The 26,092-nt window shown below is 43.9% G+C and overlaps 1 protein-coding gene across 2 annotated transcripts in view; it reads left to right on the forward strand.

The window, feature by feature from the left end:
- The window catches only part of LOC142007335 (putative N-acetylated-alpha-linked acidic dipeptidase), a 79,526-nt gene extending 54,619 nt beyond the window's left edge, over window positions 1-24,907 (forward strand). Inside the window, exons 12-19 of one of the 2 annotated variants that reach the window (XM_074983950.1) lie at window positions 1,454-1,517; window positions 2,089-2,156; window positions 6,219-6,310; window positions 7,759-7,849; window positions 8,870-9,134; window positions 12,071-12,152; window positions 16,608-16,700; window positions 21,265-24,907. In XM_074983950.1, the coding sequence (XP_074840051.1) occupies window positions 1,454-1,517; window positions 2,089-2,156; window positions 6,219-6,310; window positions 7,759-7,849; window positions 8,870-9,134; window positions 12,071-12,152; window positions 16,608-16,700; window positions 21,265-21,454 (945 nt within the window). In that variant the 3' untranslated portion in view covers window positions 21,455-24,907. The remainder of the gene's footprint in view (window positions 1-1,453; window positions 1,518-2,088; window positions 2,157-6,218; window positions 6,311-7,758; window positions 7,850-8,869; window positions 9,135-12,070; window positions 12,153-16,607; window positions 16,701-21,264) is intronic. The other variant, XM_074983958.1, reaches the window with a different exon arrangement.
- Window positions 24,908-26,092: the final 1,185 nt, after the last annotated feature.

A 26,092-nucleotide genomic window follows, 5' to 3' on the forward strand; every position in this document is an offset into this window, starting at 1 on the left:
GATATGATAATTATAAATCACAAAAGTTCACATAATAACTGAGCTAGAAAATGGAGATTGGGAACTTCTGTTTTCATAGCACAGGAACAAGGGGACATTTGGTGCAATGGAAAGATGGGAAATTCAAAACTGATTAGCTGCGTCTACACGTGCACGCTACTTCGAAGTAGCGGCACCAACTTCGAAATAGTGCCCGTCGCGTCTACATGCGTCGGGCACTATTTCGAAGTTAACTTCGACGTTAGGCGGCGAGACGTCGAAGTCGCTAACCTCATGAGGAGATAGGAATAGCGCCCTACTTCGATGTTCAACGTCGAAGTAGGGACCGTGTAGACGATCCGCGTCCTGCAACGTCGAAATTGCTGGGTCCTCCATGGCGGCCATCAGCTGGGGGGTTGAGAGATGCTCTCTCTCCAGCCCCTGCGGGGCTCTATGGTCACCGTGGGCAGCAGCCCTTAGCCCAGGGCTTCTGGCTGCTTCTGCGGCAGCTGGGGATCTATGCTGCAGGCACAGGGTCTGCAACCAGTTGTCAGCTCTGTGTATCTTGTGTTGTTTAGTGCAAGTGTGTCTGGGAGGGGCCCTTTAAGGGAGCGGCTGGCTGTTGAGTCCGCCCTGTGACCCTGTCTGCAGCTGTGCCTGGCATCCCTATTTCGAAGTGTGCTACTTTGACGTGTAGACGTTCCCTCGCTGCGCCTATTTCAATGTTGGGCTGAGCAACGTCGAAGTTGAACATCGACGTTGCCGGCCCTGGAGGACGTGTAGACGTTATTCATCGAAATAGACTATTTCGATGTTGGCTGCACGTGTAGACGTAGCCATAGAGTGATATATTTTCATACAGCACACTGTTAACTTATGGAACTCATTGCAACATGAAAGTGCTGAGGCCAGAAGTTTAGCAGTTCAGATGCAGAGCTGTAAGAATATTAAAGATACAAAAATTTTTGAAAGGCATTTAAATTCCTGCCAAATTTATAAGTAAACTTCTGACTAGTGCAATTAGTAGGGCATTTCCCTTGGTGACAGGTTATCCCATAACTGTCCATTGCAGTGTTTCTTGCACTTTTTTCTAACACAGTTGTTACTGGCCAGTGTTGATGATGAAGTTCTGAACAAGGAAGTTTGACCCATTAATGTGTTTGGAATGCAGTGCCCCCTATAGAAATTCAGAGAATCTGCTCCATTTTACTAAACAAATTCCTGTGTTTGGATGGAATGGGCCCTAAATCTCACCTGTAAATACTTATCCAAAAACTCTTGTATGCAATTCACCTTGCTCTGAAAAAAATCAATTTGTGTATCTGTCAGTCCACTTGTTTTGGGAGACAAGACTGACATGTGAACCCAACCGTACCATATACACTGGACGCTGAAACCTGTAGGATTCTAGCTAAAATGTACTGTGTTACTTTGAGGGGAAATGTTAATCAACTTTTTTTTCCTCCGACTGCAGGAAAATGCTAAACTGTTACAAACCCGTGCAGTGGCGTATATCAATGCAGACTCCTCAGTTGAAGGTGTATAATTGTGTTTCTGTGGCAGTGGCAGGTGGGAGGTTGATAAAACTGAGACAGCTGCTCTAGAAGCTCAATGTTGGCTTTTCCATGAACCTTGAGAAAACTTTATTGTTGTGTTGACCCAGGAGCACTTGGGAGGGAGATGGTAGCCCAGAGTTACAATTACTCTCCTACTTTGCTGAGTGTGTGTGCTATGCTGGCCATGTAATTACCCTGTATAATACATGATGTGAGGGGAGGAAGGAGAGATGGGGGTTAGAACCAGTGAGCTGCCCATGATCCAACCCACCCAGCATCTCTGTAGAGTCATCTTCCCCATCCATGATATGGGTAGCTGGCATGGGGGCACAAGGCAGGATCTCAACCTGTTGTGATAGCTGGAACATAATTCAGCCCAAATCCTATGTCAGTGTGAATGTACTAAGCAGCCTACAACTGTCAGCCCTATTTACTTTGGAGATCCTGCTTTTTTCCTCTTGATGTCTTCTGTCATTGCAGACATGCCTCCTCCCTCTGCCAAGACACAGAACAGACTTGGTTTTCTGTTGTAAACCTGGACCTTCTCTTTCAGGAAACTACACTCTAAGAATTGATTGTACTCCGCTGATGTACAGCCTGGTGTACAACTTGACCAAGGAGGTAACGATGCACTAAAATACCAACTAATGTAGCAACAGTAACTGCCCACAGGAGCTGGTTATTATACTGGATGTGAAACTGTTCTTATTACAAAGAGAGTTAGGCCAAAATTCTGCGCTGTTGTGGGGACTTCTGTTGACTGTAGTAAAATCTATCATTGGCATCATCAGACAGTTAGGCCTCAGTGACCACATTCTACTCTCACCACAAACACCTATGTGGATGTAACGAGATTTGACCATCACGTGTTCAGTTTAATATTGTTACACGTTCAGTCACATTTCTTGCATAGTAGTATTATGGAGGGATCAATTAGTCACTCTATCGTTAAGATTGTGTTGAGAGTTTGTGTGAGGAAGCAGAAAAACTACTATGCAGCACAGAGGGGACTAAAGAAAACCTGTGTGTTCAGGTAGCCCAATCCCACTAGACCTACAGCTCATGTGAGGCCTGGAGGGAGAGAAAAGAACAGAGCCTGGCTCGGTGAGAGGCTGACTGGTGAGGAGGCCAGAGCCAGTGGAGCCAACGGCCACAGTAGTCCCCAGGGCAGGGTGGAGAGGGGTCTGGCTTCATGCCCTGGAAGGGCAAGGGCCAAGGATGGCAGTGGCGGGGCCTAGGACAGTCAACCCTTAGCACTGTCCAGATTATGGCACTGGCCCTCCCTTGAGCCATGCACAGCAGTGCTACTGTGGCAATTCAAAGGGGCCTGGAACCCTGGTTGCCACCACTGCTGAATTAGCAGTAACAGCAGCTGGAGCTCCAACCCCTTTGAAATGCCGGACCCCAGTGCACCTTCCCTCCGATGCCACACCCTGTCAGCAGGCCTGGCATGAGCTCTTTTCTTTGCCAGCATGAAGGGGTGGATCCATGTCCTGCCACCCAACACAGCCGCTCGTGCTAAGCCAGGTCTCTCCTGACAAGGAGAGGCTGCAAATAAGCCCCAGCACTCAGAGCAGCTGAACTATTGGGACATATCCCAAAATGAAGGGACTTGTAGGAAGTAGCCCAGGAAAGTGAGTCTTGATTTTCCACTGGGAGAGAGACCCAATCTCCCATGTGTAGGTGTTGATTTAGACAGAGCCCTGGGCTGGAATCCAGTAGAGGGGGAAACTGGGGGTCCTCCTACACCCCACCATACAGACTGAAAGGCCAGCAGTTAAGCCAAGAGATCACTCAGCCACAGAAGAGTCTATCAGAATGGGATTCAAGTCCTGCAGTTCACTGGCTGAATTCAGCCTGTAGGTGACTGGTGAAGAACTGGGTGTGTACATTTGGGTGGTATTTGCTAAAACTAAAAGGGAGTTTGTTGTGGATGTGGGTGTGTTGACCTATGATGTTTGACAGGTAAAGCTTTTGAATTAAACTTGGTGTGGATGTTAGTGATGGCTGAATTGGAGATTTGCTTGAAATGTATTGTCTGTATTAAACAAAAATACCTTTGGGTAACTTTAATTCCAAGCTCACAGTATTTTGTGAGAAATTTTATTAGAAGAGCTTCAGCCCCTAGACTAATATATAATTATTAGAATGGTTTCCAGAAGTAAACGCTAATGTGAGCAGGTTTTCCCTTCTGTGAAGTAACTGCACAGTTCCAGATTTCAGTGCCATGCTACTAGTATAATGACCTTTGAGTCTCTAATGAGTAAATCGAGGTTTTTTATACACCTTTGAGCTATATTTATATATATAAAAGTTCCTCTTCTCCCCGCAAAAAGTCATGCCAGATAAGTTGCAGCAATCATTTTTTACAGCCAGGCCTGCTGTGAAATCTGTTTATTTTAGCACTCTTCCTAAGCACTGGCTTTCCAAGACATTCATAGAATGCCAGCTTGCTGCATTAAATACAGTGTGATAGATATAGCCAACAGTAAAGATCTAGAAAACAAGATTTGTGAGGAAAAGATTGAAAAATGTGTGGTTATTTTGTCTGGAGGAAAGACTGGGGAGAACGGGTTTGATAACAGTTTTCAAGTACATAAAAGGTCATTGAGAGGAGGAGGGGGAAAATCGTCTCATTAGCTTCTGAGCATAGGACAAGAACCATTGGGCTTGAAATGCCACTGGAGACGTTTAGGGGTAGGCGCTTAAAAGAAAATCCTGCCTGTCACTGTAGTTAAGTACTGGAACAGATTGTATGGGGGTTGGGGCTGTGCAATCATTGAAGGTTTTTAAAAACACATTCAACAAACACTTCTCAAGAATAGTTTAGTTATTATGTCATCCTGCCTTGAGCAAAAATGACTGAGCTAGATGATCTATTGAGGTCCCATCCAGTCCTACATGTCTTTGTCCAGTTTTAATTTTAACTAACATATATCCATGGTGTCAGAGAGGTAGCCGAATTAATCTGTATCTTCAAAACCACAAGAAGTCCTGTGGCATCTTATAGACCAGCAAACATTTCGGAGCATAAGCTTTCATGGGCAAAGACCCGCTTCGTCAGATACATGAGTCGGGGGGTTTCAGAGGAGGATTTAAAGGGAGAGTCTTAGTAAAGGGGAGGGCCAGAGCTGACAAGGTCTATTCGGTCAGGGTGGATGTGGCCCATTATGAGCAGTTAATGTGGAGTTGTGAACCTCAACAGAGGAGAAATCAAGTCAGTTCAGTCAGTGGGGATGTGGCCCATTGTCAGTTGCTACTGTGGAGGTGTGAACATCAAGAGCGTATAAACTGCTTTTGTAATGGGCCAGCCACTCCCAGTCTCTGTTCAGTCCTTGGTTGATGGTGTCGAATTTGCAAATGGATTGCATATAAAATATATCCATAGGGCCAGTCTGTGATAATCTTAGTCTGTCAGAGATTGGGGTGTCAGTAGGGGAGATTATAGAATAAATAGATGAATTAAACAGTAATAATTCATCAGGACCAAGTGGTATTCACCAAAGATTCTGAAGGAATTCAAATATGAAAGTGCACAACTACTAACTGTGGTATGTAACCTATCACATAAATCAGCCTGTGTACTTGATGACTGTTAGCTAATGTTGTGCCAATTTTTTAAAGGGACAACCCTGGCAATTACAGGCTGGTAATATTGGTTCTTCACCAATCATATACAAGGTTTTGAGAGCCATTTTTCAGCAAGACAAGGTCTTGTGGAGCTGGAATGCTGTCTGGCAGGATGCTATGGGTTACATGCTAGCAGCTAGGGACACCTGAATTTGGGAATGGTCCAGACACAGCAAACCCTCAAGATGTGTGCATGCACATCTCTGTGGCAGAACCTCCAGCCCCAGACAGGTGCAGCACCACCCAGGGGACGGGGGTGACTGGGTCAGGGGAGGCTGCCTTGGCACTCAGGCTCCCTGCACAGAGCATCTCAAGATGTCTGAGGCACCCGCCCTGCTTCTGCTCATGCTCAGAAGCCCAGGAGGCTCTAGCGAGCATGTGCTGGGTGCTTGCACATGTGCATTGGGCTCGGGAAACCACTGCCCTCCTCCTGGCTCCTGAGCTGGCTCATTCACAGTCAGCAGGCACACCTGAGCCCTGGGGTGCTGCTGGAACTGGGCGATCCCTTTGTCAAGTGGGGAGGAAGGAGTGGATCAACTCCAGCCCCACTGCTGTGGCAGGGCCAAGTGATCCCCTTGTCAAGGGGGAGGGAAGGAGCAGCTCAGCGGTCAAGATTCCTGTCTCCCCCGTGAGGTAAAGTGCTATTTGTGAAGTTCAGCATTCATGAGGGTTCCCTACACTGAACCCTCGTGAATGCTGATCCCCTACTGTACCTCCAGCTATTGAAACTGCTAAATTAGAAGACACACTAGAAGTAGAGCATGACATGACCTTAATTATTGTTAATATTTATATGTGTTTGTAGCAACCTTCATCAGAGAACTGTAGATCACCACATGAATAGTAAAGACTCACTGCACTGTTGTGAGATAGGTAACTTTTATCACACCCATTTTTCAGATCAGTAGAATGAAGTGCAGCAAATTTGTGTGATTTCCCTAAGGTACGTGAGTAGTGGCTTAGTCATTGTCTAACTAGTTGACTTCAATCATACCTGATTGTGAATTTGTTGCTTAATAACACTTAATTTTTTTTTTACATGAATGTCTCTAGATACCAAGTCCTGATGAGGGGTTTGAAGGCAAATCTCTTTATGAGAGCTGGTATGAAAAAAACCCATCAACAGAATATAAAGATGTCCCCAGGTAAGTGACAAAGGATGTGTGCCGAAGTTACTGCAGATTGCAGAATAGGTTGTCTTTGTATTTATAGCAACCTGGAAAGCTGAACTCGTAAAAAAAGGACTGGGACAGAGCCCCAAAACTGGCATAATTGTCAAAGAACCATGGATTTATGACACTTTTACACCAACTGTGGCTCTGTTCCCAGTACTCAGCATTGGAGACAGAGTAAATTGTCAGTACAGCAGGGCTTTAGCCACACAGTTCCTTATAGGTGTAAGGATTTTTATAACTCCCTAGGAAACCACAGCTGAAAAGGTATTATCTGCTTCCAAAACATTTGTGAGTCTGTTGTCAATTACAACATAGTCCACCTGAGCTTCAGGTTAGACGTAAGTCTTCCCGTTCTATGGTTATACTTAGTAAGCAGCGTTTTATTGTCATTTTAGACTTATTTCAAGAAAGCATAATTGGTGCGAGAAAAGAAACAGTGACCTTTAATGCTATAAGCTTAGCAGCTCTTGAAGTCTGCATTTTATTCAGTGCCTGGAGGAAGTAAAACTAGCCAAAATTTTTTGGAGCCCGTGTTTTGGTTTTTTTAAGCTGTTTTCTTCAGTCTGGTCAACTTGTCTCTCACTTCATCATGTCTTCTCTGAAAAACAAGGCCCAAGCCCTATAGTCCCCCATAATTATATCACTAAAGGTCTCTGCAGCTAGGTGGGTAGGTATAGAAATCTTTTCTCAAATGGAAAAAGCAGACATTAGCGGGAGATGGATTGGTCAATACAACATCAGCCCCTAACTCTTTCTTCCAATCATAAGGGAAGCCCTAGCTTCTGCAGCCCAAAGAAGAGGCCTTGTCTAGTTGAAAAAGGGGCAAGGCTGCTTTTTGTAGCACTGTGTCCCTTGAGACCCACAGAAATTGCCCATCAGACCATAAAATGTTGATCCTGTTAAGTCATGACCAAGATGTGATGGGAGATGGGTCTATTCCCCTAGACGTGCCAGCATCTAAAGGAATCTCTGGCCCCCTTTGTCCTCTCCGCTGCCCCAGTTGTCTGCCCTGCCAGTGCTGTTTTATTCCCCTCAGATGAGTAGGACTTGATCAGGATTTAGCAGAGATTCCATATTGAAGATGCTTCTAATGAGCAAGAATAAGTAAGGTGGATAGTGAGCCAAATTCTTCCCAGTGCTAACCCCTCAAAGGTCCATGCAGTGAGTCTGACCCTCTTTGAACAGCAGTGATGACAGGAGATGCACATTATCTGTGACAGATGACTCAGGTGGGACTGAGATTGTGTTAAGGAGATGTTTGGAGGCAGAATGTTTTGGGAAATGCTCTGGAGCTGGGTGGAGTGGAGAAAATAGGTGAGAGACGGGAGTGGTGAATTCATTAATACATTGCTTGGAAAGATACTAAACATTGTATTTAGATATTTTACTCAAGATCTGTTCCTTTTTCTTGTCAAAAGAATAAATAAGCTGGGTTCTGGCAATGACTTTGAAGTATTTTTTCAGCGGCTTGGCATTGCTTCAGGCAGAGCACGTTACAGCAAAAACTGGGTAAGTGTGTCATCACCCCATCTCATCCCTGTCCTCCATAACCCACTGCATTACCCTCTGCTATGAGTCAACAATGGAGACTGGAAGCTTTTTGGACTGGGCACTATTTTTCTGTTCTTTGTTTGTACTGCTTTTGTAGTTGGCCAGCCATTCCCAGGCTTTGTTCAGTCCTTGATTGATGATGTCAAAGTTACAAATTAATTGTTTTTGTGGATACAGACTATCACGGCTACCCCTCTGATAACTGTGAACTTGCCATCCGCCATCCAAAACATAAAGGCATTTAGTTCAAAATAAATGGCAGGGGAATGATACAGAATTTTCTATGGCTAATCACTCTAAGGCTACGTCTACACTAGCCCCAAACTTTGAAATGGCCACGCAAGTGGCCATTTCGAAGTTTACTAATGAAGCGCTGAAATGCATATTCACCGCTTCATTAGCATGCGGGCAGCTGCAGCACTTCAAAATTGATGCGCCTCGCCGCCATGCAGCTCGTCCCGACGGCGCTCCTTTTCGAAAGGACCCCACCTACTTCAAAGTCCCATCAGCTGATGGGAATAAGGGGACTTCGAAGTAGGCGGGGTCCTTTCGAAAAGGAGCCCCGTCTTGACGAGCCGCGCAGTGGCAAGGCGCGTCAATTTCGAAGTGCCGCGGCCGCCCGCATGCTAATGAAGCGCTGAATATGCATTTCAGCGCTTCATTAGCAAACTTCGAAATGGCCATTTGCGTGGCCATTTCGAAGTTTGGGGCTAGTGTAGACACGGCCTAAGAGAGCTTTGGATACTGAGGTGATGTTTCTTCACAACCATAACTGCTTTGATTCTTTGTGTGTCCAATTGCTCAATCAAAATAATAAAACAAGTTGCAGTCTGTTAAGCAAGCTTGTCCTCGGTGAAGAGGAATATTGAAAATATGAACAAAGGGGATTGCTGTAACCCAGGCGCACAAGAAGAAATGTTGTGAAGCTGTCCAGATCAGCATAATCAATAATACAGTCTTTTAATTCTTTTTTTCCAGAGAGTGGAAAAATACAGTAGCTACCCAGTTTACCATAGTGTCTATGAGACCTATGAGATCGTGGAGAAATTTTATGATCCAACTTTTAAGAATCACCTGACAGTGGCCCAGGTGCGAGGGGGGCTGGTGTTTGAACTGGCCAACTCTGTGGTCCTTCCCTTTGACTGCAGAGATTATGCAGTGGCTTTAAGGAACTATGCTGAAGTTGTCTATAATTTGTCGATGAATCATCATACTGAACTGATGATGTACAGTGTATCATTTGGTATGTACCACCTTCCACCAGACGCCTTCTCTTATTATCTATTTCTTGCGTTGTGATTGCATGTAGAAACCCCAGTCATGAATCAGGACATCACTGTACTAGGTGCTACACAAACAGAACAAAAACAGTCTCTGTCCCCCTAAGAAAATTACAATCTAATTAAAATAATGATTATAGTTTGATATAAAAAAGCAACCAAGAGCCTAAATTGCACTTAACCCTTGGATATCAGTTAATGCAAACTTCTTGTAATACAGAATGACCAGCCCTCACTGCAAAACGCAACTGTACATTCAGAACAAATGCCACCATTCTCTCTAGAATACTACCTGTAGCTAGATGTCCAGAGATTTTATTTTTTAATATGGGGATATGCCTATCTCATAGAATTGGAGGGGACGTTCAGAGTTCATCAAGTCTAGTCCCTGCCCTCTTGGCAGGACCAAGCACCATCCCTGACATTGAGTGCATCTACACTAGCTGGCTACTTCGAAGTAGCTGGCACAATGTTGAAATAGTACACATCACGTCTACACACGCTGTGAGCTATTTCGATGTTGAAATCGACGTTAGGCAGCAAAATCGCTATTCCTATCTGAAGATGGGAATAGCGCCCTACTTCAACATTCAGTGTCGAAGTAGGGTGTGTGCAGATGATCCGCGTCCTGCTACATTGAAATAGCGGGGTCCTCCATGGAGGCCATCAGCTGAGGGGTTGAGAGATGCTCTGTCCAGCCCCTGCAGGGCTCTATGGTCGCTGCATGCAGCAGCCCTTAGCCCAGGGCTTCTGGCTGCTGCTGCGGGTCTATGCTGCGTGCATGGGGTCTGCAACTGGTTGTCAGCTCTGGGGATCTCATGCTATGCAGGGCAAGTGTGTCTGGGAGGTGGCCTTTAATGGAGTAGCTAGGGGCTTTGCTGGCCCCTTATTTTGACAGGGGGTGCTTGTGCACGCTCCACATTTCCTTCCGGGGCAGCTCCTTTCGACGTTCTCCGTCGCTACTTTGATGCTGAATGTCAATGGCACCAGCCCTGGAAGATGTGTAGACGATACACGCTGAAGTAGCCTATTTTGATGTTCTTACGTTGAAATAGGCTACTTTGACATAGAGTGCTAGTGTAGACATAGCCATTGTGTTTTGTTTAGATTTATTTGTCCCAGATCCCCAAGTGGCCTCCTCAAGGATTGAACTCACAACTCTGGGTTTAGCAGGCCCATGCTCAAACCACTGAGCTATCCCTTCACCCGAAAGTGACTCTGCTGAGATATGAACCTGCAAACTTCATATGATTGGGATTAACACCACAGTTTAGAAGACCAACATGCTTTCCCTTGCACCACGGAGACCCAATAGAGCTTTGCACTGTGACCCAGAAGGTGAACAGTCATGGGCTAATCTCAACAAACAAGGGAGAATGAATTATAGAGTTGGATTTCCAACTCTTGTGATTTTTATCACAGATCTCATGATATTTGTTTTTTTTTTCTCAAAGCTGCATTTGCTGTAGTTATGTAACAATGGGGAACCTTAACTTTCATGTTTAGGCTATCACTAAGACCAATAAGTTTGTTTAAAATTGCAGAAGATAATGCTGCCCCCAACTTCTTTTCATAATGCCTCCTAAAAGTGAGAATAGCTGTTTGCATGGCAACTCTGTAGCCAGCATTGGAAAGTATTTCATTGCCAGAGGCCCTAAAGATTCATATATACCTTCATGTTTCAGTCACCATTCCAGAGGACATGCATCCATACGGATAACAGGTTCTGCTTCATTATGATCCCAAGCAAGGCAGACCTATGCATGTGCATTTTCATCATCTGAGCCAAATGCCACCAGTAGGAGGCTGATTTTCTTTTTTGGTGGTGTGGGCTCTGTATTTTCTGCATTGACGTACTGCTCTTTTAAGACTTCTAAAAGCATACTCCACAGCTCGTCCTTCTCAAATATTGGAAGACACTGCAGATTCTTAAACCTTGGGTCAAGCACTGTTGCTATCTTCAGAAATCTCACATTGGTATCTTCTTTGTGTTTTGTTTAATTTGCAGTGAATGTTCTTAAAACAAATGTGCTGAGTCATCACCCAACACTGCTATAACATGGAAAATATAGTAGAATGTGGGTCAAACAAAGCTGGAGACATTCAATTTTGCCTCAGGGAGTACAGTCACAAGTTTAATTAATGCATTATTTTTAAGCAGCAGCAGCATGGAAGGATGGAGTGGTGGCCAAAGCATAAAGGAGATTGAGAGTGTTTATAGCAAATCTGGCAAGTAAATACCTTGCAGTGTCAGCTGTAGAAGTCCCATGCAAATGCCTGGTCTCACTTTCTGTTGACTTTGTAAATAAGAAGTGGGCAGCATTATTTTCCATAAATGCAGAGCTGAAAGTGGGCTGGGATGGGCCTCTACAACATACCAGTAAGAACCAGCCACTGTTACTCGCCCATGCCTGGAGGACATTGAAACGCTGCCACAGCACCACTTTCATGTTGCTGCCCCTTTTGCTCCCCACTGTCAGCAGCCCTGACAGTAGAATCCAGCTGGGCTGCCAACAGGAAGGGAGCTTAAAGGGCAGCTGCCCTGAGGTCCAGCAATTGTGTCCGCAGTAGTTCTTGTACTAGTATAGTTATACTGGTACAAGATGTGTGTGTAGACTAGGTCTTATTCATTATTTAAATAATTCTTCAAACAACCCATCACTTAGAACAAAACAATACAAACTATGTCCCACATATTCACATGAGCCCTGACAGCTGTCATCATGGATCTAAATCACGCAATAGTGAGGGCATTTCTGCTATTTGACAGGGGAGTGTGTGAACTGTAAGCATACTTTATTTAGCCCTTTGTTCTATGAACATTACCATGATCATGTTGGTTCTTTGGCAAAAGATAAACAGAACGCAAGATTAAGCTATTCCTTCCCTATCTCTGCAGACTCTCTCTTTTCTGCTGTGAAGAATTTTACACAAGCTGCCACTGACTTTCATAGGCGACTGAAGCAAGTAGACATCAATAAGTAAGTTCTACAGGTTCCTTAGCCATCAAAACAAACAAATTCATCAGACCAGCAGCCCTCACTCATGCTGTGAGCACTTCACATGAATTTTCTCATTGACAAGTGCTTACTAATGGAAGAGAGAGTAGTACCAATTGGGTCTTTTTAAGGCTTATAATAATTAGGTCATCATAGAACCACAGAACACTAGAAGTGGAAGGGACCTCACGAGGTCAGTGAGTCCAGTCCCCTGTCCTCTCAGCAGGACCAAACATCCTCAACCATGGTTTCCCAAACTGGGGGGCTTGAAGAAATTCCAGGGGGGCACGAGGCAACCCAGCCCCCCCCCCACGTCATCCCCCCCACCTGAAGAAAAATCCAGCCTTTGCTTCCGGCTCTCAGCTCCTGCCATTTCAGGTGGGTGACCTCGTGCAGCTGCTATAAAAAGCAGACAGCCTGCAGAGACCCATGTAGAGCTGGCTGCCTGCTGCAAATGAGAGTGTGTGGGTTGGGTAGGAGGAGGATGAGATTTGATGTGGGTCTGGGGGTACCTGGCTTTGTGGGAGAGCTGCGAGGCAGGGCTCGGGTAGCCAGCCAGCTTGTGGGATGCGTAGGGCTCAGTCAGCTGGCCCTGGCAGAGCAGGACTTGGGTGGCTGGCCCCAGGAGCGTGGGCTTGAGTGGCTCGGGCTGGTGGGCAGGTGGCTGCCCCCAGCAGCACAGGGCTCAGGTGGCTGTCCCCAGCAGCACGGGACGCAGGTGGCTCGGGATGGTGGGTGGGTGGCTGGCACTGGTAGCATGGGGCTTGGGTGGGCAGCTTGCGTGGCTGGAGTAGGTGGCTGTTGGGTGGGTGGCTGGTCCTGGCAGCACAGGGCTCGGGCGGGCGGCGGGTGGGTGGACAGTTGGCCCCAGCAGTTGGCAAATAAGCAGGTGGCTGTCCCCGGCAGCATGGGGCTCGGGTGGGTGGCTTTGGCAGCGCAGGCCTCAGGCGGGTGGGTAGCTGGTGTGGGCAGCTCCAGAGACTGGCATGGGGCTCAGGCAACTGGTCAGCTGGGGCTGCACCAGGCAACCACAAGGGGCCAAGAAAAATTATTTGTGCTTGTTTTTAATTTTAAATAACATTTTTAAATCAAGCTTTTGTGTGTATTTCAAATTACGAATTGAATTTTTTGTTAATGGGGGGTTGGATGACAGTAAAGAAGAGGTCGGGGGGTGTGAGGGTTTCTCAAAAATCAAAAGTGGGGCATGATGGTGCAAAGTTTGGGAACCACTGCTCTAGACCCTCCCTGATAGAAGTCTCTCTAACCTGCTCTTAAATATCCCAAGTGATGGAGATTCCACAACCTCCCTAGGCAATTTAGTCCAGTGTTTATCCGCCCTGACAGGTAGGAAGTTTTTCCTAATGTCCAACCTAACGTCCCTTGCTGAGTTTAAGCCCATTGCTTCTTGTCCTATCCCCAGAGGCCAAGGACAACATTTTTCCTCCTTCCACCTTGTAGCAGTCTTTTAGATACTGTGGCAGGGTCAGTCTTGTTCCTGGGCCCCAGGCCCTCTGTTCAGCCTACTGGCCCCATCACAGGAGCCCCGTTACTGGGGCAGAGGGGTGGTCTGGGGGAAACTGGGTCCCCACCCACTTGTTCCGGGCTGCGGCCCAGGGACACTGGACGGCCGCTACTGGCAAGGGCTGACTCCCTTCATCGTTGCTCCTGCAGCTCTTCTCCCTTGGTCACTTCCCCAGATAATCCCCCTCGGTACCTCCTTCAGGTTGCGGCAGCTGCAACAGCAAGTCCACCTCCTGTATCATCTCCACCAGCTGACCAGTTCTCCACAGTCTCTGTTTGAGCCTCCAGGACCCCTGGGCTGGGTGCAGACCAGCTCCAACTTACTGAGGCTCTTCTCCTCCTCTGCTGTCTCTGCTGTTCTGTGAGTCTCCTTCCCTCTCCTCACTCACCTCCTAAACTCTCCTTAATCACCTCTCACACCCCCCCCTTGCCCTGTGTGGGAAGGGGTTTATAAAGGTAGCCTACTCCTCAGCTACTCCCACTCTGACTGTCAGCTCCAAATCTGCCCTGTTTTTACTCCTGTCTTTCCTCCCCTGGCCTCACCCAGCCACAGTGCTTGTAAACCACTTATCATGTCTCTTCTCAGTCTACTCTTTTCTAAACTAAACAGGCCCAGTTCTTTCAGTCATCCCTCATGCTCTTGTTTTCTAGACCTTTGAACATTCTTGTTGCTCCTCTGTGGACCTTCTCCAGTTTCTTCGCATCCCTCTTGAAATGTGGTGCCCAAAACTGGACACAATTGAGGCCTAAGCAGCACAGAGTAGAGTTGTCTTGCTCATAACACTCCTATTAATGCATCCCAGAATCATGTTGGTTTTTTTTGCAACAGCATCACACTGTTGACTCATAGTTAGCTTGTGGTCCACTATAATCCCTAAATACCTTTCTGCTGTTCTCCTTCCTAGACAGTCGCTTCCCATTCTGTATGTGTGAAATTGATTGTTTCTTCCTAACTGGAGCACTTTGCATTTGTCTTTATTAAAGTTCATTCTGTTTACCTCAGACCGTTTCTCCAGTTTGTCCAGATCATTTTGAATTATGACCCTATACAATTGAAATCCCTAGTCTCTTGGTATCATGTGCAGATTTAATAAGCATACTCTCTATGCCAGTATCTAAATCGTTGATGAAATTGCTTCATCTACTGCTCCTACTAATGATAGATAACCCCTTTTTTCCTCCTTCCTTTCCCCACCCACTCCCCACCCTGTGAATCCTAGATTCTAACTGTCTACTCCAATAATCTGAAGAAGTGGGTCTTACCCATGAAAGCTCATTAACTAATAAACTTGTTAGTCTTTAAGGTGCTGCAGGAATGCTTGTTATTTATTAAAGATGGCTGTGCATTAGATCAGCTGGGTTTTTTTTTGTTAAATATCCCATTTGCACATAAGTGTTGCTGTTTCCTTCATTGTCTCCTTTCTTATTTATTTTGATTTTTGCAACACTTCCTCCTGACACTAAGAACGTGAAGTACTTTTGCTTATCAGTTACAAGACTTATACTTACGAATCATCATTTTTAAAGAGCTGGGTTGTTTGTGTTTAGCGGGATGTTTGATTTTTTTTTCCTGAACCTCTGAAATAGAGTGGTAAAAACAAATGGAATTTAACTATGTTTCGGTGGGTTTTTTTAAAAGCATTTGGTGTCTTTTTTTTTTAAGATCAACATATCAACTATTAACCTCAAACATTCCATATGGCAAAAGGTTTGCTGTGCATTGTTGAGTGTTGCAACACATATCAAATAGAACACCGCAGTCCGAGAACAATTAATTACATTAACAGAATTTGAATTGAACTTCAGGAGTGAGCAGATTCTGCTTTTGTTATACCAGTGATAAATCTGGAGCTGGCTATAGTGAGGTCACTCCAGCTTTATGTTGATGTAACTGAAATTTTGGCCTAAAGATTCCACTGCAAAGCTCAGCAGTATGTCACATGGCACACTGGTTTCCAGTCCCATTGGTAAATACATTACAGGTTGACCTCTCTAATCCAGAACTTTCTCGTCTGGCAACATCTGTAATTCAGCATGGTTTTAGTTAGCTGGATGACCACTTATCGTGGGTGTGGCCAAGCTTCCCATGGTCCCAGAAAGTTTGTCTCTAGCCACCAGTCCTGGCGTTCAGTGTTCTGTGCTATTGTTTAGCTGTAATTTACCCCAACTGTCTTCTAAGAAACAAGTAAGCAAAGGAAGTATTAGTAATGGTGCTAGACAATATTGGCCTCCTGTGGTGTGGCAAATTCTCTTGTCTGACACCAGTCAGGGCTCAAGGGTGCTGGATTAGAGAGGTTCAGCCTGTTTTTATTGTTTGTTAAGCATCAGTAGAGAGCTTGGTGCTGAAAAAAACACACAAATACCCTTGGTCTCTGCTACAGGGAACTTACATTTTAAATAAATGCACAGAACACTGCAGACAATGCAATCCATGGGCTGACCCAAAAATTATTATAATGCTGAAAAGTGCTTTTTTTAACTGAGAAGTTTGGGGTTTGGGGGGGCAGGGGGTGTAAAAATGTTGCTTGATTTTGACTGGCTTGATGCAAGAAATGAGTTTTTAAGAGGAATTGTATTGAAAGGGTGTGGTTGTCTTTAGCATGATCGTGGGAGAGAGTTTCAAGTGAAAGGGGCAGCTTGAGAGAAAACGTTTCATTATCTGTTCCTTCTGACGACACATTCTTTAGCACCTAAAAACAGCCTAATAGCACCTACACATTATTTTCAGATCCTCAGGGTAAATCGAGGGAAGTCCTTTGACTTGCCTGTGATTGACTTCATAGGTTTTAACACTCATTAAAGTCTACAAACTGTACTTAAATGTAGATTGTAAATCTGAAGCTGTGAAAGTTTTAGTACAGGCTGTGCATATATGAAGTATTTGGGAGTTAAGACAGTCTGTTGCTTTCTTTTCAGCTCAATCACTGTAAGACTGTTGAATGATCAGCTCATGTTTTTAGAAAGAGCCTTTATTGATCCTCTTGGTTTACCTGGCAGGCCATTCTACAGGTAGGAAAACATTATCTACAACAAACTTTACTTGTTTTTTGCATAAGAATTCTGAGAAATGTCAACATTTATGATTTACAGTTATCTAAAGAGAGAGAACAAGAAATGAGAGCTATGAAAAGGGCGAATAGTATATTTAACAAAGGGAATAATAGTAGGATATGAAAAAAGGAAAAATTTAATCTGAATATTAGGATAAAATTTAGTCACACTTTATAGGGGCTGACCCAAAGGTCATTAAAGTTAATAGGAGTGCTTGCACTGATTCAGTGGGTTTTGGAAGAGGTCCTGAGCATTTGATCCCACTCCCATTAAAGTTCAATCCAAAACTTCAAAGCAATGTAGAATTAAGTGCTAACATGCTCATAAAAAGGTGGAGGAGACTAACACTTGGAACAGTTCTCATTAGTACAAACTATAGTGAAGGAACAGCACTGCAGAGCTGTGTCTACACGTGCACGCTACTTCGAAGTAGCGGTACTAACTTCGAAATAGCGCCCGTCGCGGCTACATGCGTCGGGCGCTATTTCGAAGTTAACTTCGACGTTAGGCGGCGAGACGTCGAAGTCGCTAACCTCATGAGGGGATCGGAATAGCGCCCTACTTTGACGTTCAACGTCGAAGTAGGGACCATGTAGACGATCCGCGTCCCGCAACGTCGAAATTGCCAGGTCCTCCATGGCGGCCATCAGCTGGGGGGTTGAGAGATGCTCTCTCTCCAGCCCCTGTGGGGCTCTATGGTCACTGTGGGCAGCAGCCCTTAGCCCAGGGCTTCTGGCTGCTGCTGCGGCACAGGGTCTGCAACCCTGCAGGCACAGGGTTTGCAACCAGTTGTCGGCTCTGTGGATCTTGTGTTGTTTAGTGCAACTGTGTCTGGGAGGGGCCCTTTAAGGGAGCGGCTTGCTGTTGAGTCCGCCCTGTGACCCTGTCTGCAGCTGTGCCTGGCACCCTTATTTCGATGTGTGCTACTTTGGCGTGTAGACGTACCCTCGCAGCACCTATTTCGATGTGGTGCCGCGCAACGTCGAAGTTGAACATCGACATTGCCATCCCTGGAGGACATGTAGACGTTACTCATCGAAATAGCCTACTTCTATGTTGCTACATCGAAATAAGCTATTTCGATGTTGGCTTCACGTGTAGATGTAGCCCAGGAGTAGGAAAATAGCTGTGCTTATCTCTAACATTTTAACATAACCACTGCATTTTGTTTTGTAGACAGACTTGTTGACCTTTTATAGCCTTCTCCTGCTCAGGCAGAGTGCAGAACATTCATCATCATCATTATAAACAACCATGGGCTCAGCGGCTGTTGGTAGCTGATTCCTGTCTCGCTATTTTATTCTATCTTTCCCTTTCCAGTGCAGAGTAGCTTAATTTCTGTAGACTAGCTCCGCACCACTCTACTGTATCATCTGCCCATTCTCTGTGGGGTCTGCCTCTCCTGTTTGAACGATCCATTACGCCGAACACCAAGGTCTTGATTTTTTGTTTGTCGTTCATTCTGCAAATATGCCAGAATAGCTGTAACTTGCATTGTAGAACCTTCTGCAGTAGGTTCTCTTTCAGCTGTATCTTCCTATATAATTCGTCGTTGATGACCTTCTGCATCCATCCTATTCTCAGGATCTTTCTGTAACAACTTCTCTTGCACACCAATATTCTTCTCTTTGAATCTTTCGTTATCACCCATGCCTCACATCAGTACCACATGCTGCTGAATACACATTTTCAAGATGCTCAGCTTTGCTGCTAAACTAATCACTTTGCTTCTCCAGATGAGAACATAAGGACAAAAGAATGGCCATTACTGCGTCACACCAAAGGTCCATCCAGCCCAGAATTCCATCTCCTGACAGTGGCCAGTGCCAGATGCCCCAGAGTGGGTGGACCAAAGACAATGATCAAGTGACTTGTCTCTTCCCATCCATGTCCAGACTTTGACAAACAAAGGCCAGGAACACCATTCCTACCCCCTGGCTAATAGCCTTTTATGGACCTAATCTCCATGGATTTATCTAGCTCTTTTTTTAACTCTGTTATAGTCCTAGCCTTCAAATCATAACCATCGTCTTCAAACTTGCTCTTGCTTTCATTATTCCAGTCGCTATTTCCTTCTTACAGTCTAGATCATATGTTATGTTGCTCCCCAGATATGTGAACTTCTATGTTCTCTAGTTCAATCCCATCTACACTGATCTTCTTTTCTATTTCCTTATTTCCAAATACCATTGTTTTTGTTTTATCGATGTTCATAATCAGTCCATAGTGCTTCTCTTCCTTGTTTATCACCTGCACCATTTTTGCTAGCTTGTCCTCATCTTCTTCAATGATAACTATATCATTCACAAACCTCAAGTTGTTAACTCTTATCCCGTGCATAGATATCCCTTCTACCTCTTCCTTGATCTTTTCTATTACTCTCTATGCGTGATGAAAAAACTTGGTGATATCGGATCTCCTTGTCTCACACCTCTGCTCATTCTAAACCAACTTTCCAACTCTCCACGTTCTCACCACTGCCTCTGCATTGTCACTGATATCCTTCAACAACCATATCAGTCTGGTATCCACTCCATATGACTCCAACACCTCCCAAGTCACTTTCTGATCTATACTGTCAAATGCCTTTTGAAAATCGACAAAACAAGTGTATACTGTTTTGTTCTTTTGTCGAGCTTTCTCCACTATCAGTCTTAGTGCCAATATCTTCTGTATGGTATTTCTATCTTTCCTGAACCCCGCTTGCTCATCTGCTAGATGTTCTTCTATCTGTGACCTTAGTCTCTGCATCAGTATCATCATCAGCATGTTGCCTAGGTGACTCGTTAGGGCAGCCCTTCTGTAGTTTTATCATTCCACTGCACTTCCTTTCCTAGCATGAATCTTGTCCATTTCTTAGGTGCCTTTCCTTCTTTCCATACTATATTAGTTGGTGTATTTCCTGAATCATACTTTCTCCACCATATTCGATCATTTCTCCCATGATCTTATCATCTCCAGGGCTCTTGTTGTTCTTTAGTCATTTCACTGCTCTTTCTACTTCCTCTTTACCCTCCTCTATCACCGTGGCTATCCCTTTGACTGTCTTATCTAGGTCTTTCTCTGCAGCCGCATTTCTGATCTTTTCTTTGAGTGCTGCTCTATATGCATTCCCCATTTCTTCCTCGCCTAGCCTCACCATGTCTTTTCTTTTCTTAAACTGTCTTACACTTTTTCTTGAGTTTCTTCTTGATGTTTGCGATCACTAGACTGCTGTCCAAGTCTGTATCCACTCCTTGGAAAATTCAGTACTGATGTTACCCATCTTCTTATCAAGATCATATCTATCGTGTTCTTGGACTTTCCGTCATTCATTCACCATGTCCACTTCCTACAGCCCTGTTGTTGGAATCTTGTGTTCCAGATCACCATCTCATGCTCTGTAGCAAACTCTAGTAGTTTCTTGCCTTGTTCATTTCTTTCTCCATATCCAAACCTTCTCATGACTCTCTCCCAACCTTCATTATCTGTTCTGACCTTTGCGTTACACTCTCCTCGGTATCTCCTCCAGCGTCTTTGTCAAGTCTTTATAGAATAGCTCAGACTCTTCCTCCTTACTGTCCAACATGGGTGTGTACACCTGAATAACTGAGATGTTGAACGATTTTGCTTCAAATCTTGCTACCATCATTCTTGTACTCACCAGTTTGTATCCTAACAGTGCTCCTCTAGTCCTTTTGCTAAGAAGGAATCCAACTCCTGCCTCATGCTCCGTTTCATTCCTTGACCAAATGACTTTGCAGCCGCATATCTCTCCTGATGCCATCCCACATATCCCCATCAGTCCAAGTATATCACATCCATATCTCTTCATCTCCTTGGAAGCAGCTTTAATTTTCCAGTCACCCACAGTGTTTGGATATTCCACATTCCAACTGATAGTATATGTGTTAGTTGCAATTTTCTTTCGGTAGCCAACTTATCGACCCAACCCCAATTGCTCAACTGATGTCGCCGATCTTGTTTATCTGGGCAACATCCAAGCTGACATCTTTAAATGATAAAAGATGCAGAACATTCACCTTGCTGAAAAAAGCTGTCTGGCAAGAGAGGACAGACATTAAGATTTACTATTCTTGTACTTTGTAACAAATCCTGAATAAATATATGTCAAGGCCAGTCCACTGACACTTCACGCATCATCCTTCCTAACTCAAAGTACCCTGGAGCTGCCAGAAACTGTGGTGGTTTGTTTGTTTCTTCCTTTAATAAAACATTGGGGAAGTAAAAATCATTTGTAATCTGTATCTCTACTCCTCCAGGTCACTGGCATGTACATGGGCTGTTTAATGTGTTTGTAAATGTACTTAGAAGCTATCTAGGGAGGAAATGGGAATTTTAGATTTTTGTGTTCTTGTTCTATACAGTATGGGTATCATTGCTACAAAGATCCCATTTCTTTGCATCTGTGATACCCAGGATTTTGTTTGACAGCTGATATAATCATTGGATGGGCACTTATTCGGAAAATAAACATTTGTTCTTTTTTCATAATATGCAGTATATTTTCTCTTTCCCATAGGCACATTATTTTTGCTCCTAACAGCCACAACAAGTATGCTGGACAGTCATTCCCAGGGATCTATGATGCCATGTTTGACATTGACAACAAAGCAGATCAGCGCAAAGCCTGGGAAGAAGTAAAGAGGCAGATCTCCATTGCAGCCTTCACAGTGCAGGCTGCAGCCGGGACTCTGAAGGATGTACCATAAACTTATCAGCAACATACTCAAAAGTGAAAGACTGGGAGCTGACAGCTGTGGAACCATCAGAAACAAAGCATTTGCAGACATGAGTGGGATTATGTTAAAAAACCTTGTTCTTTGAAAACAATACCATCCAGTCAGTCTCCCTTATTCACATCCATTACCTTTAACCATATTAATCATATATGATTCCTCTGAAACTCTGTTAGGAGAGAGTGGAGTTGAGATTGTTGTTGGAGTGAACTATTAAATTAAAAGACTAAGTTAATGTCAAATAGCCACCTCATCTTTACAGCTACACATGCACACACCCTACCTCTTGCTTTCCTCCCCACTTATCATGTTAAAATGTGGAAATCACAATTGTTTTAGTCTCACAGCTGTGCAATGTAATTCATGTAATCTGTTGGTGACAGAACAGTCACCCTCATTTCCAAGATTTTCAAACATATTAGTTAACTTTCTAGTTTTTTTTGTAGGGTTGCATGAATATGTCTAGGAGATGCCCCATGAGGTCCACAGTTGCACAAGGAGTCACACAACTTGATGGGACTGTCTTCTTAAAATGGTGTCATAGATAGTATGGGGGAATGTAGTGATCATGGAGAGTTTTGGGCAGAGAGCTCAGGTGACTCATTTAGGTTACTTTTCTCTTAGTATCTGGAAGCCATTTAAAAACAAGATTAAGAGAGCAAGCTCCCAGGGACTATCAATAAAAAGGTAGATGGGAGCAATATATGTCAGCCATGAAATGACCTAGCAAAAATAGGTTTCAGTCTGAGGATGATGATCTGTCTATCTCTGCAAAAGGCATTCCTACCTAAATGCATTTGTCAGCACTTTTCAAGATATTCCTCATGTGCAAGCAGTTAGAAGCAAAGGAGACACTGATGACTTTGAAAAGGCCAAACTATTAGTGTCTTCCTTAGACTCTCCTTTTGAGTTTTGCTATAAATATGGCACTCTTGCCCACTGTGAAATTTGAGGAGGAAGAATCATGTGATCTGAAGAAGAAAGTACAAATTTAAACATGTATGAATCCATCCTCAGGGCGATCCTCAACAGCAGAAGACCATGATAGCTTGGTCACGTGAGAATCTTCCCAAAGAAATCCTCTTCGGTGAACTGTCATGTGGGTTGAGAACAAGAGGACCAAAGCCAAGATTCAAGGTTGCATGCAAAAACACCATGAAAAAATTCAACATCGATTCGAAATCCTGGGAATCTACATCATCAGATCAAAATACCTGGTGACGACTGCTACGGCAGGACACATAATCCTTCAATAGTATATGTGCAAGCCATGCAAAAGAACTTCATCTTAGAAGGAAAAACTCTCAGATTCAAGAATTTGGAAGTAGACTGACATGCGATTATTACAATCGACTATGCAAATCAAATATGTGACAGATAAGCCATGAGAGAAGCTGCAGACTCAAACACTGCCCATAGATCCTCACCGCCGCTGCTAACCACTGTCTCTCGAGACAAAAAAAGGCCATAGATAGTTATGAGTCTAGCATGCAACTTACACAGCAGCAGCTGCTCTAGTGAGCACATCTTTAAATCCTGGCTTGACAAAGCTCTGGCTGGGATGATTTAGTTGGGATTTGTCCTGCTTTTAGCAATGGGTTGGACTTAATGATCTGCTGAGGTGTCTTCCAACCCAATGTTTCTATGCCAAGTCAAATCAAAGGAGAAAAAAAATTCAAAGTTAGATCACCTCACCCATTGCCTGCCTCTTGGACTGCTCCGTATGATGTAGTTCCTTGTGTTTTGATCTGCCAATTTTAAACAACCCAAGAAATGAGGCTTCCAGCAGTTTTCTTGGATGAAGGTTCTTCCCTATTCCAGGAGATATCACTACAGTAAACTCTTTCATATCTGGCATTCTATCATCTGGAACTCTCAAATAACTGGTATTTTAACCATAAGTAAATTTAGATACATTTTCCGGAAGTACAGTATAATGAAAGAAAATGCAAATAAATATAGTATAAGTTTACAGTGTACTATACTACTGTTGTAGGTAAATAAAGTACTTTACATACATTTTTGTTTCTCAATATCTAATCTTGTTTTTCTTTAATGTTATGCATTGCTAGTTATACCTCTGTATTATCCAGAATATTTCAATATCTGGCAACCTCCTGGTCTCAGGGCTTCCAGATACGAAAGAGTTTACTGTATAACGATGCCATCCCCCTCCAACTCCAAATTCCTTGTGCACCATAAATTATTTCTTTCCCTCCTTCATATTTGCTCACTTCAGTTATGAGGTAGTTGTTTCTGCCTCCAGTCATTATTTGGCCCTGCTGTGTATATTTAGCTCTCAATCTTTCCTCTTAAATCAGTCCCTCAAGTAGTGCAGCTAAAAATAATGGAAGAGGTCTGACACATTATATCATCCAGTTGGCTCTCAGATTTTTCTATATTTGAATTTTACCTAAAGCTGTGATTTACTGAGCATTCTTTTTGTCTACATTGGATTTACCTCCTGTCCCCCGACCTCTGCCCTGCTCCACCCCAGCAGTGCTAGCACCAGAAAATAATGCGTGCTCCTTGGTCTGTCCAATACGCTTGAACAAAATTTTTAGAAAGTAAAAGGTCAGATTGTGTCCAGTCCTGCAAAGATTCCCAGGGGAACTTGGGGGGAGAATATATAAAGAGCTGGCCCCTTCTAAATGCCATCTTGCTGCCATTGCCGTACAGAATCTGGACAATCACAACATTGTCCTTGCTTTCCTTCAGTGACTGCTCCAGGCTAGTGTGGGCACCATTATTGGACACACAAGGGCAGAGCAATGGCTCCACTTCCCTTCACAGCCAACTGGCACCTAGCTGCCTGAATCAGCCTTTGGTTTGGTAGCCCCTTTACACACGTTGTTGCATGATGGTGGTGATGTGGGAAGGTAAGGAAAAGGAAGAGTAGTGAGTATGCTGAATATCTTTCTGCACTGTGCCTGCTTTTCCAGCACTGCTGTCTAAATGGAAAGAATGAGGGTAACATCGGGCATTTATAAACAAAGAGAAAATGAGGCAGGTTTTAGTGTTTGACTTGTGCCACTTAATGGAGCCATCTAGTTACAGCAAGCCAGGCAAGGAGGGTGAATAATCAGCACTCGCTTACCAAAGCTTTTGTGTTAATGTGTGTGAGTTTCTTTACATCAGCGGTAGCATTTATGATGTCTTTATTATAAAACGTGACTACCAAGAGCACTGGGAGATTTATTACCCAGGCAGGGATCCTGCTGAAATGGATTTTCCTGGCAGTTTACGAAGGCAAGGGTGAGCAAAATGGAAGATGGCATGAAATTTCGTAAGATGGGTGCAACACAATCAGCTGCTGGGTCTCAGACTCATCCATCTCACTGAATATGTCAAAATATGTTAATATTTTTATGTATGTGTATTCCCATTTATATACCGGTCAATAAAGATTTTACATTCTACAAACTTAACTTACACATCCTAAAAGGGTTTGTTTTTTTTTTTTCATATGAACATAACCAAAATTTCCATTGGTTTGGATTGTATTAGACTGGAGGTGGGGGACTACTAATTGTAGGTATGAAAATGGGGCCCAACGTAAAAAGTTTGCTCACCCCTATTCTAAGGGATAGTTCCTGAAAATGGATTTGTGTGGATGCAGGAATCCATCCACCTGGACCTGTTTGCAGAATGCAGGCCTAAGGGTGAAATTCACCCTGGTATGTGGGTCTAATGTAATTTTTATGCACTAATTACCTTTCACTTGTACAATCTAAAGGTCTTTCGCTGGGCTTCTGCACTCGGGTGAATTTCTCTCTAAGATGCTCTCAGGCTCTATGTATTAGGGCGATGGTTGTCGAAGTGCAACTGTTGTTCATCTCAGATTGATTAGCAAAGATGGACAGCTGAGTTAAGTTACAGATTAAAGCAATGTCTTAATAATTATCAGTGTTGAAACTATCTAAATATTTAAGTTGTCTTTGGCCAGACCCACCAAGGAACCTAGTAGAAAAAATTGATTATATTTGGCCCAATCCTTTCAGGTAATGAGTACCCTCACTTCCCATTGATCTGAATACGCAGTGCTGTGCTGCTGAACATTGCACATTTGCTCCTCTCAAAATCCCTGGTGACAAACACAAGCTTGTTAATTGTGGCTTTGAGTTCTACATCCACAGTTACCAGCTGATGATTTTAAATGTAATTAGTGTTCTACAGCACATACCAAACAAGGGAAGCAAGCCAAGTATAAATCTAACCACTTATGGGGAAGTCTTAAGTAACATTGTTCAGAGCTTCCTTTGTTTTGAGCAGTAATATTAAAGAATGTGGTGGTGAATTAGAAAAACAACGTTTATTGGAGAGACTAATTTACGTAATATGATTGAGATATGGGAGGCTGTCAAGTGTTACCATGAACTCCTGTCTCCCCAGAGGGCTATTCATCATGCATCGACATTGGCTTTTGGCATACCTGAGATGAATAATCTTTTGAGGAGATGGGGATACGAGAGGGAGCGAAATGAGACAGAGGAACAGCATTGTAGGCTGAGACAGGAGAACAAGGAGGAGCCCTTTCTCCCTTGTTTAGGAGATGTATTCTCCATCTGTCCTTGCAAAAAAATGTGGCATCTGCAACTTCTCCGCTTCCCA

This window comes from Carettochelys insculpta, chromosome 1 (assembly GCF_033958435.1).
Source record: "Carettochelys insculpta isolate YL-2023 chromosome 1, ASM3395843v1, whole genome shotgun sequence".
In the NCBI taxonomy this organism is placed as follows: Eukaryota; Metazoa; Chordata; order Testudines; family Carettochelyidae; genus Carettochelys; species Carettochelys insculpta.